Source organism: Lutjanus erythropterus, chromosome 21 (assembly GCF_056507025.1).
Source record: "Lutjanus erythropterus isolate fLutEry1 chromosome 21, fLutEry1.hap2, whole genome shotgun sequence".
Lineage (NCBI taxonomy): Eukaryota > Metazoa > Chordata > Actinopteri > Lutjaniformes > Lutjanidae > Lutjanus > Lutjanus erythropterus.
In genome coordinates, this window is record NC_139337.1 from 12,927,693 (window position 1) to 12,942,282 (window position 14,590).

The window sequence follows — 14,590 nt, forward strand, 5'->3', positions numbered from 1 at the left end:
CTTAGATACTTGTTTCGGTCAGCATTGCAGCATCAGGTATCTGTGTTTTCAAAGTTCAAGAACAAACCTCAGAGCTGGCAACCTACACAGTGAAAATAACAATTAGCACCTGCTTGCTCATGCTATGAATGTCAACAAGCTAGCAACTGTTACCTTTTCTGTCCCTTTCATTTTTGCAGATCTTCCACAAAAACAAGTCCCCCCTTGATGCTAATTTGGAGGGACACCATCGCCTCATCGTGGGCTTAGCACTGTCCAAGATGACTGTGACTGATTTAGAGAAATACAAACAAGCCAGGGCATTTATCCCCTGTAGCAAATGAGCATGTGTTGAAACCAGCACTGAACACTGTGGAGAAAGGTCTGGCTATGCAAGATTAGTGTGACCAGCACACGCTCATCTTGAGTCGAGTAGCTGTAAATGATGAATGAACCTTTTATTTCCCAAGAATACTTCACAATAAAAGTCTCCCCGGTATTTTATTATCTAACAGCTTTTATTATGAAGAAGCAAAACCAGAAAATGCTGTGTTATCATCAGCAGTAATTTAACACAACTCCTTTGAAGCTGTGCAAGTAGGAAAGTAAATATGAAACAGTAACATAAAGCAGCAACACAGGAGAGAAAATAAACTTAAAACCAGAGATTCGATTAGAAGCTACAAAAGTACTGAGAGCTGAATACTGAGGCTTTCTGCACAGACATGATTTGAGTCTCAATTTTCCAGCACATATTAAAAAAAAGAAAAAGAAAGAAAAACAGAAAGGGAAACCCGCCTACTGGCAATGGGAAAAGGATTAAGCCTGTTTTAGCATGTTTAGCCATGTTAAAAACCTGTATATCTGCACTACTTTTGGTGTAAAAATGGTAGACGTGAGGAGGGGGAAGCAGTTGCAGGCATGATGCCATACTGAATCACTGTCTTCGCCCTGTAAAGGTCACATGGGGTCAAATGTCAAAGCAAGGAAAAACATGCATCTTTGTCTTGTGTCAAAAACGATAATTATGGATAACTAGCTCTGTGGCTACTTCTATGTCAAACAGCATCATGCCCTCTTTTTTGCTGTCATACTGGCTTGCTTCTATGGAGCAGGTCAAATCACAATGATCCCAACTTGCTGGAAGAACACATGAATCTTCTATTGATTACACAAAGCATGTTTGGAGTGTAAGTATAATACATCAATTGAAACACAATGAAAGAGCAAAAGGAATCAAAAAAAATGGCCTGTGAGTGGGAAGCACTTTGTTAACACAAGCTGACTGTATCGCTGTCTGCACTTGGCTGTGTGTCTGCGTGGTCGTACATCTGTTAATGTGTGGGAGTCAGATCCTGGGATATTCTTCAGTGTTAATGCTGGGCTTCAAAGATGGCAGATGCAACGGACGTGCTGGTTGCAGATGTGTCTGGAGAGACGGGCCTGAGTCACAAGAAAACGTTCGGCACAGCAGAAGGCATATTGATTCATACCTCCAGATGAGCGCACATCACCAAAGTGTTATTTTTCCTTTGCCACACAAGGGTGCACGCAGCCAAGCCCTAAAAAGAATCACCATGTCTGTAAACAAATGCCTTGGCTGACCATCAAAACCAGAAGACCTTGTGCCCTTCCATAGAGATTCTAGTCTGTCAGAGGGTAATCAACTCTCAAATAAAACCAACATCAAGGAGACCGGGATTTATACAAGAAGCTGGTACGGAGCTTTGAACTCAGCATCATTCCCCAGCGCTCTTGGGAGAGGGATGTTTGTAGAATCTTGACCTCAGACACAGGAATAGCATGCATTCATTTTCATCCTACACTTGAATTGTGCTTCTCATTCATTTATGCGGTCTCTCTCTTGGAGGAATTCACCAGCTTTGTATCTCTGTGCTTCAAAACTGGCTCATTTCCTTAGTGTTGGAAGTGCCCTGAATGTAAGTATGTGTTACTTATATCTGGGCTGTGACCTGGATGATAAGGCTGTCATCAGCTCCTCTTCAGTATAGGGGTCACTGTAAGGACATGAGTTAACTTATGGAATACATTTCAGCTGAATATTCATGGCAACATGTCGATAGTGGATAAAAAGGGAAGCGTATTTTTATGTGTGAAACCAACATACAATAAATATAATAAAACAGAATATTAAAGAATTATGCAATACTCTATCTTTGACTAAATTAAATCACTGAACATGCTAATTATTACTCTTTTATTGCCAGTAGAAGAGTGTTTTACTTCCCTGTTTCTTATCAATATGAGTTTTACAAGATATACCAGTGTATCAGTGCATTTTTCCTTTATGAAGAGGTGATCAGTGCATGATTTGGCTTTGACTATGGAGTCTCATTGCCTGCTAAACCCCCAAGTCTTTCATTAAACTGTATGTTGTATGTACATATACGCACATGCAACCTTCATTTAATCTAAGACTAGTTCTGATCAGAGTTTTGCAAAACTAGATTTGAAATGACTGAATCAAGATTTAAAATTAAGCAGAGCTCTGTTGCATAATAAAACTAATTTCTGTTGAATAAATTTACTTTATTGATGTCAACTGAAATGAAACAGTTTAATCAATATGGAGAAGCTTGCTTACCAAAATTAAATCAAAGTAACAGATAAAAATAAAGTGCTGTCAGGACCTAGTAAATATAAAAGAGTGGTGAAACCATTAACTTTCAGCTGCTTTGTATTCCTTTAGAAAACATTACTTTCTTTGCTAGCTGGATAAAAAATTAACAAAACTTTACATTGTTTGCTAAATAGCCAAATACTTAGCATAGTTAGCCTACTTGTGAAGGCTCAAAATTTCTCCTCCTCGGACAAAAAAAAAGTGTTGGACAAATTAATGGAACCGCATGGCGAAATAAAAGAAAATTAAGAACAAATAACAGCACAATAAGGTGAAAAAATGACAGCAACTGGTGGACTGTTTTAACGGATCAGCTGCAGTGAATAAAACCCAATTTGTCTGTCCCTTAATTTTAATTTTTCTCAATCCATCATCCAGAAAGGTAGCCTTAAGTTAAAAGTTAAACTAGTTAAAAGTTAAAGCTCCTCAAGTGTAAGTTTATAGATAATGCTGGATCACATTTTAAATTGGAGTTCAAAACTCAGGTGCAACAGAATTAAATTTAATTTCATATTAGAGTGAAAACTATACTGAGGTCTAAAGAGAGGTTAACGTTTAATCTTTATTAATTCTAAGCTGGTTTAAAAGTTTGGTGAACCACAATTTAAATCCAGCCATTTTCTTGAACCTTGTAATCATTTGGGCATAACTGCACCATTATCAATGTAACATCCCTCTTTTAGGTGTTTGTGAAGTTTCAAAGAGGACCGAGGTGTAAAACACATCAGTGATGTGTATTTTTTGCAGCCAGTGAATAAAGGCTGCCTAAAATGTAATTAAAAAAGGATAACAGTCCATTCTATCTATACATATAGCCCGAGGCATTTTTTTAGAAATAGGTCACGCTCTGTGTCAGAGCCCCTTCCTTGCAGCCAATAGGAAACTGTAACCCATAAAATTATCAGCCTTGCTTCAGCCTCGTGGCCTACATTCAATACAAACCCGTGTGGCGGTTGAGTGGCAGAAGTCATTATTCCCGGCTGCTGTTTTAATATTGTCCATTTAGCCGGAGCCCGATAAGCGTCCCGCTTACTGAAATTAGATGGCACCCTCTCCTCGGCCGCCAATCTCAAACTGATTAATTCAATAAGGGTTTTCTTACATTTTGAGCCGTTAATGGAATTTGGTCTTATATGAGGGTGGGAGAACACACCTTGGATGAATACTGAGTTACATTATTCAGTAATTTATCACCCGCCCTTCTACTTTTTTTTTTACTTCCATCCAGCAAAAAATGATGGCCTTCTATTATTTAAAAAGTGCAATAGTCATCTTTTAAGCTGGAAATTTGGAAGCAATGGTTCTGCAGTGTAGGTTTAAGTCCACCCTCACATTGCAATGCGGTGTCAATGTCATGTGATTCTCTAAAAGTGAGAAAAAAGGCAACTGGGCCGTGGGCAATTCAGACTCATACTGATGTTTTTCTGTGTTTTCTGTTCATCCCCACCAATCAGGAAGCTTCTAACAGGTTTACTGAGGACATGAAGGCTTAGTTGAAGAATTTGTTTAAACAGTCTGAGGTGCTAAAACGTAATATAAACCTAGCAAGTGAATGCTTCAGCATGGCTGACCTCAATCTGCAAGACATGAGTGAAACACGCACCGCATTAAGATAGAGCATGTGTGTTCATCACCATGTATATTCGGTCCATTTCAGTATGTATGAAACCTGCAGTGATACCGACCATGCAAAACACTCAGCCTAATCGGATAATGTAAGGGGGTTATATGTTCACGCTATATCAAAACACATCTACCTTTTGAATTAGAAACGCTTTCAATTTTCCAACCAATTGCAGAGTATGTTCAAAAAAGGGAACTGTGTGTGTGTGTGTTTCTGCTTTTGTGTCTGATAACTCAATGTGTGTTTGTGCGTAGATGTGTGAGGTTGATGCATAACTGCATAAGTAATTCCATGCGACTATAAAATCAAACTGGATTAAATCAACATTTGTTTTCATTTTCTGTTGTTTTTTGTGCTTTTCTGCGGACAGAGGAGGGAAAGAGATGGTGGATGGGGTGGAACACGGCACAAAGCTGCGGGGGTGGAGGGTTTGGAGTTATTTCTGAACGGGTGCCTGAGAAGAGTGGGCTGGTGAGGGCCAGAGTGTTTCAGAAAGGGTCTTCCTCTTCATTGGCAGACTGTCCCTACAGGCTGCGTCAATTCAAAAATACCCAAATGATAATACCCGGCTCAAGCTGCGCTGTGATGTTTTTCGAGGTACCAGGAAGGTCAAAGCTCAGAGTTGAGGGTGAATGAGTTATGACTGGATCCACTGGTACCAGAATCACTTGTATTTATGGGAGTATGATGCACCAGTGTATTTTGCCTCAGTGATACAACATGGCACTTCTCAACACTGACAGTAAGTTGGTTGCCTTCTGCTACTGAGAACTGTTTCTCAAGTTCTTAGGATGCATCCGACTGATGCCAGTGGACTATTCATGTTCATGGTTATTGGTCCGCATGTTCACCTGTAAAATGACACCAACTACAAAGAAACATTTACTGCAAAATGACCCGAAGCATGTGTAAAATGATGACAAAAAGAGACAAAAACAACTACAAAGAGAAGAAGATGACCACAACTATACACAGAAAAACACATGGACAGACACAAAATACCACAACAACAACTATAGAGTGACACAAAATCAACACAGAGACACAAACTACAGACAGATGCATAAAAACTGAAAAACATGCAAAATGACAGCAAAGAGATGCGAAGTGACTTTGACAAAAAAAGGTGCAAAATGACTACAGAGATGGTATGAAAGGTGACTACAAAAAGCGGCAAAACAACCACATCGATACACCAAATTCAACAAAATGACCAAAACCACAAAATGACTTCAAGGACGCACAAAACAACTGTAAAGTGACACAAAACCAACACAAAATACACAAATATACATTAAGAAAGACACACAAAAATGACAACAAAAGCAGGCAAAACAACCTCAAAAGCTGTGTCATCATCATCAAGGTCATCATCTTTCTCTGTGTCTCACCTGAGCAGGTAAATGGAGAAGATGGTGATGGAGAGCAGGAAAAGCACAGCGTAGAGGAAGAGAGTGATGATCACTCCCGCTGCACCTGATTGGTCGACTCGATAGAAGTGCCAGTACAGCTTGGCTGCGTCACCCACCGGTGTGTCTGGGCTGTAGGCGAGACGCTGAGGAGACAGATTGAAAGAAAAAGGAGAAAAAAAAGACAAATCTGTAACTGCCAGATGTATGAGACTGGACATTTGCAATACGGGGAGGATCTCACCCAGGACAGAGATCGATCAAAGGAAGATCACATGCCGGCTCAAGGATGAAGTTTCACACACTGGTCAGCTGGTGTTCCTCTCACTTTATTAGCATTGCTGACTTATTTAAATAACAAATATAACTAATGTTTGGATTTATTTATTTGAAATAGGTGAAAATATGAATAGTTATTACCAGTATAATGCCATTTAAGCAAGATTTGATTTTGTCATCACCTCTTGTCAGTAATTCATGGTTCAAAATATTTCACTGTCAAAATCCAACCCACTGCCAAAAAAGACACCCATCTAACCTTGCACATTTTCTTTCTCAACCTCACCCCCCCCCCCGCCCCCCCCCCTTTTTTTTTGTAATCTAAAGTCACTTTGCCAAGATAAAGTGAACTCCTATTTAAAGTGCACAAGTGTCCAAGTTATTTTTAAGTGACTTACCCCGAGGACGGCGTCCACTGCAAAGACTGCCAGGGGGTCGAGGACTGTCCACACTCCCTGAGCCATGATAAACTTTGACGTGAAGGAAGGGAGTGAGCCAAATATCTGTTGACAGCCCCATCTGATCAGAACCAGCAGGAACGTTACTGCGTTCAAGGTCAGGGGACCCACCACCACCATCGCCAGCTCCTCCCGGGTGTGGAGCAAAGAACTCTGGTACACGAGGTCCACCGTGTGTGCGTGGAACTGGAATCTGGCGGGAGAGGAAATGGAGGTGGCGTGTGAAGTGTGTGCATGTGTCAATATGGATGTAGCATATTTGTGTTTGTGATGCTTTCCCGCTCAAGGGCAACTGGTTCCAACAATTCACACACTATGTTATATTGTTTGTGGTTCATTCAGTCATATTTAATTAGTCTGATGATAATTAGCATTATAATAGGCTTTTACTAGTATGTGCTGCCTTACTGGTCACACGTTAAAGGGACAGTTCACCCCATACCAAAATTACATATTTTTCTTCTGGCCTGTAGTGCTATTTATCCATGGAGCCGTACACATGTCTGGCTTCCCAGCAATAACGGAAGTAGATGACACTTGTGTTATTTGAAAAACTCAAAAGCAATGCGCCTTTCCAGAAATCATTATCCAGTTGCTCAAGAGCCACAGACCTTGTTGTGATCATTTTCTTGTAGGAAATACTTTTTCTCTCTATCAGAAAAATATGGATTTTTGGGAGATGCACCAACTGCAATTTCCCTGGCCCATTCCATTTTTTTTAAAAAGCATGATCAGCCAATCTTGATTTTGGCCAATTCAGATTATCTTTCTTTCTATGAGCTATATTTCTGACCAGCTCGCTGAATACTGTCTGATTCATCAGCCAATCAGTCAGTGCATGTCTAATATTTTTTAATTTGGAGTGAACAGTCCCTTAAAATAAAACTTTCACTGGCTTGACAATCTGTACATACATCATATTTAACTTTAAAAAGTACAATGCACAGAAAACCTTTCAAAATCAAACTGACAGGTACCACAGATAGCAGTATTAACACCTGTGTTAATCCAAATCAAATGGAAACTTGAGAAAGCTTTTGTAAGTTAAACTTCCCATTTACCGCAAGCCTCATGAGTTTCTTAATCTTCCCATCAGTCAGGAGGAGGTAGAGCCAGTGGTGGCAGAGGAGAGGTCCAGTTTTTGCTCATTAATTTCCATCTGATTTGCTCCAAGAGTCAAGCATCTCTCAGATTCTGTCCATTAATCTGACAGTGGAGGTCCATTGGTGTTTTATCTGAGGCAAATCTCCCACCACACAGATTCAACCCTCCAAAAGTCCTTTCAGAGCACAGAGATTACCTTGCTGAATGACCGGCACAGACGGAGGAGTTTAATGTTATTTTTAACACTGTAGGCTTCTATTTTCCAGATAAATTGCACTGTTAAATCTCATTCCAAGAATGACAGGGGAATATTTCATTTATAGTGAATTCTGATATATGATACGATGAAACTTTCCAGTTTAATAAATTTGACATTGCATTTTTGACATTGGCAGCATCGTTCCATATCAAATATTGACGGTGGCAGCCTCATTCTATATTAAATCAAATTTGGTGCCTCTTCAAATGTGATATTGAAGTGTCAAAACTGCATGTGGTACTTTTATAATGGCTTTAGCATGTGCAGAGCTATCGCCAGGCATGTGGATCAGTGGTGCAAAGTAAGTACATTTACTCAAGGCCTGTGCTGAAGTACAATGTACTACTTTGTATTTTTACTTGGCGACAGTATTGTACTTTTTAATTAGATTGGGTGTGTACATCCACTTACCTGTATTCCTTATCTCTTCACACATATGAGTTGAGATGAGAGCTTATATAAATGCTTTGTTCTTAAATGGAAAAATATCACTGATAGGGAAAAATGTGCTAAATGAGTATTTGACTTTTACTTTTAGTTAGGTAAAATTCTATGTAAAACTGTTGTATTGTGACTTAAAACAAAAGAAAATGAGGATGGGAGAAGCTGATAGGTGACTGAAGCCACACTGGGTCCAGAGACTGTTGCTCCTGGGCACACTTTGCTGTCCGTTGATGTCCGAGGGTGCATTATGGGGAAGGAGGAGGCACAGAGAGACAGAGTCAGAGAGGAGGAAAAAACAGAGTGAGATAAAAACAAGAAGGGAGGGAGGCCTGTCATCACACCAGCCACTCTGACTGTCACTCTGTGCCTCTGTCTCCCTCTCACTGGGCACCAGCAGCTCTGGCCACTGCATGGAGAGAGAAATGCTCGGAGGGAGAGCAGCAGATTCGGACATGTGGAAGTTGTCATCCGACGTTGACCCCCTCTGTTTTCGCATTTTTGTTTTTTTTCACCTCCTCTCCACCCCCTCAGTCCATCCTACTTTTTATTTTTTTTATTCTGCCACATTTTTTTCCTCCCTCAGCCTTCCTCTATCACTTTCCATGATTTAACGTGTGATGTTTGCACCCCCATGTTATTGTAATAAAAACCTGCTTGTGTGCGTGTTTGCAGCCAGCTTGTTTTATTGTGATGAATTAAATCAGCACCATATGCCATTGAGATGTGATTTAACAGTTCTGTGGTATCTTATTGCTGTTTATTATCAATGCTGCGTACCAAATAATAACAATAAATTCCTTCCAAATAATGTAGCCTTTTGGGACTTAGAGCCGTGTGGTGAAATCAACAAACTCCCCCAGCAATGGTTTGTTAATATTGAGAGAGTCTTGTTAAAATGTTAATGGGGGGATTCCAAACAGATGATTTGGGCGTATCCAGTGTGTGTGTGTGTGTGTGTGTGTGTGAGTGTGTGCGCATGTTTGCCAACAAACACACTCAGACACATCCTCTGCTCCTTCCCCACTCCTCATCCCACTTCGCCATTACCATACTTTCCATGTGTGTGTTTCTGAGCTTGCATACATGTCAGTTGTGTTGCTGCAATTTGCCTATGTGCTTCAGCAATCTATGTATATGCCCTCCATGTGAAGGGATTTATGTGTGTGCTCAGAAAGTGTCTATGTGGTTCATCTGTGTGTGTGTGTATCCATACGCTTCCCCTCCACCCGTTCGTGTGTGTATGTGTGTGCGTTCAGGGCGATATCAAAGGAAGCAAACTCACTTGTTGACAGGAACTGCTATGGCCTGGAGGTAGAGCCACTGGCTGCAGTAATGCAGGTAGAGCCTCACAAACCACATCAAAGCCAGCAGCAGCATAATGAGGCCGAGCTGCCGAACGGAGCCACGCCAGCTCCTATGCGGCTGTTGTTGCCGCGGCAACGGCAAGCCCAGCTCGGACGGCAGCATGCGCAGGGCCAGGTGGGCTCGGTCAGACAGGCGCGAGGGCCGGGAGCTGGATCCAGCTGGTACCGATCTGTTTTCAGACAAAAGAGAATCAGACGCCTGTGACACATACATGACAAGTTTGTACTATCATATCTATTGAAATACCTTTTTAAACACAGTAATACATATGAGTGTCATCCTCAAACTGTCAAGTATCCTAGAACTAACACTTCTATTGACACTTTATTTGACTGGGTGAGGGGCTGTCATTACATTGTCATAACATTGTCATAACCATAACAATGTCATGACACCTGTCATGAACATGAGGGAATCTGAATGTTTATCGTTGTTGTCATTAAGTTTCATTCAATCAATTATGTAATTTTTTATGAAAATTTGACATTGTTTGAGATGTTTGTGTTATGACAACTTAACATTAATCAAGACAACATAACCTGTCAGCATCTTAGTCATGACAACTTGATATTATCACACTTAAAGACATTTTTTAGCCTCATGTTTAAACATTACATTACACTCTTACGTATAATGTAATGTGGTAGGTTTTGACACTTAAATATCAATTAAAGTGGTACAATTTGGACTTGTCAAAGATGTCAGTAAATGTTATAAGGCCAAAGTGATTTAGCTGACAAAGTTACCTGATGGACGGATAGATGGACAGCTAACTGCCATCTGCTGTTATCTATAGCTGGAGTTAGCTAGTTAGCTTTGAGACCAACCACTACCTATCCATCAAGTAACAGGTTATGTTGTCTTGGTTAATGTCAAATTGTCATAACAAAGACATCTTAAACAATATTAACTTTGCATTAAAGATGACATAATTGACCAAATGACAGCAGTCATAAACATTCTTATTGTTCATGATGGGTGTCAGGACATGGTTATGACAGTGTATAACACCCCTTAAAATACAGTGTTATGACACATTTTTCAGTCTCTCTCCTTTAATTCTTGAACACAGGATGACAAAACAATTCTTGCATGGTTGACAGTGTAAGTAAAGATTATTTAGCTGTCAGAATGTACATTGTGTTGACATTAAGTGGATATCAGCTGCTATACATCACAGGTGAGTCACCAAACTAGATCTAACGACCTCTATGTTTGGATTAACAGTGCAAATATCTTCTTTTCTTTGCATCACATATAGTATTCAAATGCATGCTTTTGCTATAAGATGCATGCAGTAAGCCATAGGTTTTTGAATACCACATTTCCCTAACGTAGTATTCAAATTGACACACATTCATGCATGTACACAAATGTACTCTTTCACACACATACACACACACAGGCACACACAAACAGATAGGAATCCCTTCCAGCAGTGCTCAGCTTCCCTAAGCACCTCTGCCTCCTCTGTGCCGCCCTTTGTCAGGCCTGCTCAACTATTCCCTTTCATATAGAGGGCACAGATGGAACAATGGAGGCGAGAGGAGAGAAGAGGTGAGGAAAATTAAAAATGTGTTACAAGTACTGCTAACAGCCTTGCATCAAAAATGTCATACAATGCATATTAGTTTACAGTGTGTCTGTGTATATAGTAAATTAATACGTATTGCTATGTGATATTTATTATTGTCTGAACATGTCAACACAAGCAGACACTGATGACCTCCATCGTTTGGCCGACAGTAATTAGTCCAAGGCTAAAGTAGGTGTATACAGTAGAGCTATGGTTAGCATCACAGAGTGTGACTTAAGGCCTTTGCCTTTGGACATCCCTGTGTCTCACCACTGTGTCCCAGAGCACAGTTGGAATTCACTTTGTAGTGTGTATCTAGGGAAAATGGTGCACTGCCTAAAGATGAAAAACGAGAAAAAACACAGAATCAATTGTATTGCCCCCCTCCTTCACCAAATAATTAGGCTAGACTCGCATCAAAATGCAGCATTGTGTTTTCTTCTGCTTGTATTGCTAAAATGTGAACCATCACACATTTTAAAACAGAAAGAGATCATCTTCGCTCTTCCTGTGAAGTGGGCACACTCTCTGAAGTGTTAAATTATTTTAAGTTATCAAGTTCCTTAGTGGATGCACACAAAAGCAGTGATGTAGTGTACAGCACATGTGGGAGAACCCGACATTCATTCAGAAAATGCTCAGTCAACAGTTTGGGCTGATAAATATTCATAGCCTGGCTGAAATAAACTTGAGCAGCGAGGATTAACATCTGTCGGATAAGTCAGTTACCGGTCAGTTCTGGAGCTGAGGTTTTCAACTACAGCTTGTATCCCACTTGTTCCTACTGTGCTGTATGAGGCCAGAGAGACGCTCTAAGAGATAATATATGCAAAGACATGTAGGGATGTATTGCTTTTTCATTACATGTAAATTAAATCATCTGAAGGCCCTTTTTTACTGTTTTTCTATGAGTAATGTCACATGAAAATATCAATATCGCTTACCAATTGATCAGCAACTGAAAAGACAATAGATAGTGAAAATCTGGAGGGGCTTTGGGCCATATTTAAAGGTCAACAACATATTTGGTAACTTTTTAGCATTCACCTACTGCCTAGCTTAGTTATATCGTAATAGTGATACATGATACAGTGAATTCAGAAATATCAACTTATGTGACATTATATGAGCCTGGACAGACATGGATGTAAACTGCAACCAGACTGGTTGGTGGAGACATACACCTGTGAGGCAGTAATTCTATTTTTCTGATTGCTCTGTTTTATACGACCATTGACGGTTGACTTCTCATTCTTCTTAACTGGCTATTAGGGAGCACAAGTGATCAACAAATGTTTCAGTTTGAAATCTTGTTTTAGCTACTTCACAACTTTGCAAATCTCCACTGGTTGCATCTAGCAGTTGTGGCAGTATTGCAGTAGGTACTTCACCACTTGTTGCCTGGTGGGGATCTGCACTCAAGTGAGTGCACTATTCTAGTTACTGTATCGTTTGTGCATGAAGTCATGTATGAGATGCTGTTAATCCTTGTACATTCCTGATTGTTTATGATGCACGGCATTAATGAATTCATGCTTTTTTTTATAAACGAAGTCATGATAATTTTAACATCACAACTCTGAAAATCATAAGTGTCCAAAGACGCAATTAGATTTTCAGGGCAGACGTTGCCAAAATTGATATGTTGGTTTTTCAGGTCACTGCGGCAAAAAAAACAAAAAAACAAACGAAAACCTTTTGCTGGTACAATGTTGAAAAGTGTGCAATCCAAATGTCAAATGTGTGTTTATACAAGATTCTGAAGTGTAACACAAACAGGAACATGATAATGTAAGAGAAAATGTGTGTTCCTGCTTCCCTATTATGATTTTGACAAAGGCGCTTCCATTCTGTTCCAAGCATTATCATGACTTGCTCCACTGTGTGGTATAAAACTGCTTTCCGCATGTCGGCGAAAGTGGAATTATGGAGTAGACAAAAAAGCAGTGTGTCACAGACACAGGCAAGATGCTACCCTGTCAAGTGACATTAAAGGAAAACAGCAAATACAACCTGACGCCCATCTTTCATATAATGAAGATATTGATGATGCATGAAAGAGGAATATTTTTAGACATCTTCATGTGGCGGCCTCTTCCAAAGCAAACCGGTAACATGATGTGAAATCTGTTATCACCACTGAATTGATTTCATTATGGCACCTCCAATTACAAAAGTACAATACAGAAAAAGAGGGGAAGGCAGGGGGTGGAGGTGTGGGCTTTTTATCTTGCAGGAACGAAGGATGTTTCATTCCAATATCACAGCTTGTCCCCCGAACGACTGATAGCATGTGGCGTAGCGGCCCAGAGATGAAACTAACCATTTCAACAGGCATGCATTGGCACATAATGCTATATTTTAATTGTAATTTATACGATTCTGTGAAATCTGGGCCAGAAGCTGTTCCCTTGTTATCTTTTGATATGTTTGTTGTTCATTCCCATGTCATCAAAGCACGTTGCAAAAGGACTCATCATCCTCCTTCAACCTTGCCACACAGTGCCAAGACCTGTAAATCAGATTTAACTACCATATGTCTGTCAACAGCTGGAGCAAGAACCATCTCCTGGACTGGTTTTCCCAGGCCGCATCCCTCAATGTTGTTCGGCATGACGACAAACGGGAGCTGCGCTCTTAAAAATAGCATAAAGTGAGTAGCAAGTACGGACAAGTATTAAACCTTAAGACGGCATGGGTAATGAGAGTTGGAAGAGCGGAGGGAGGAGAGGAGTACAGTGGGGTGTTACATTTTAAATAGGAGATTTATGGTGAGAAGGCTCCAGGGCCGAGGAGAGTGAAGGTAACCCTCCGAATCCCTCCACATTGCCCTGATGGCTTAAACCCTCCAGTCTAAGGCCACTTAAAGTATTGGACTTATCCCTTTATTTTGAGGATTAAGTTATTTTCTGTCACTTTCTTATTTGGGCCACGGGCATTGTTTATAAATGCACTAAAACCACACATCTCTTCCCACATAGTCGAAGAATGGTTTGCTGTTGGGGAAATAGAGAAAGGGAAGATACAGTGTGGAAATAGACTTAACAGATTGACAGATAACGTGATTGTTTTCTTAGTGGCCCAGACGCACAAGCGTTGTGGTGATTATGGAAGTGTGATTATCTTAGGTGTCAAGAGATAGGACTGAAGATACCATGTCTTTGTTTACATTTAATTTTTGAAGAATGCTGATAATGCATTTGTTTAGGGTTGTGACAGTATCTGTCATCGGTCGTCTGCAGGTTACACAACCAGTTCCTTTCCAAGGCGTTATTAAGGCTTTGAACGTAGTTGAAAAAGAAAAAAAACTTGTTAAACTTAGTTTGAAACTTGCAAACACATGGCAGTGGGTATTGCATGTGAACATTCAAATGACACTTGTACTGAAAAATTGAGTTTATATCAAGCTAATTAAGAGTGTGTAATCTAACCCCCCCCCCCCCAAATATCTT

The 14,590-nt window shown here is 40.2% G+C and overlaps 1 protein-coding gene across 2 annotated transcripts in view; it reads right to left on the bottom strand.

Moving 5' to 3' along the window:
• Positions 1-14,590, bottom strand: part of ofcc1 (orofacial cleft 1 candidate 1) — a 110,103-nt gene that overhangs the window by 35,812 nt on the left and 59,701 nt on the right. The window contains exons 17-20 of one of the 2 annotated variants that reach the window (XM_084747273.1): positions 9,480-9,731; positions 6,331-6,583; positions 5,636-5,799; positions 4,162-4,197 (exon numbers count right to left, since the gene is read on the bottom strand). In XM_084747273.1, the coding sequence (XP_084603399.1) occupies positions 4,162-4,197; positions 5,636-5,799; positions 6,331-6,583; positions 9,480-9,731 (705 nt within the window). The remainder of the gene's footprint in view (positions 1-4,161; positions 4,198-5,635; positions 5,800-6,330; positions 6,584-9,479; positions 9,732-14,590) is intronic. The other variant, XM_084747274.1, reaches the window with a different exon arrangement.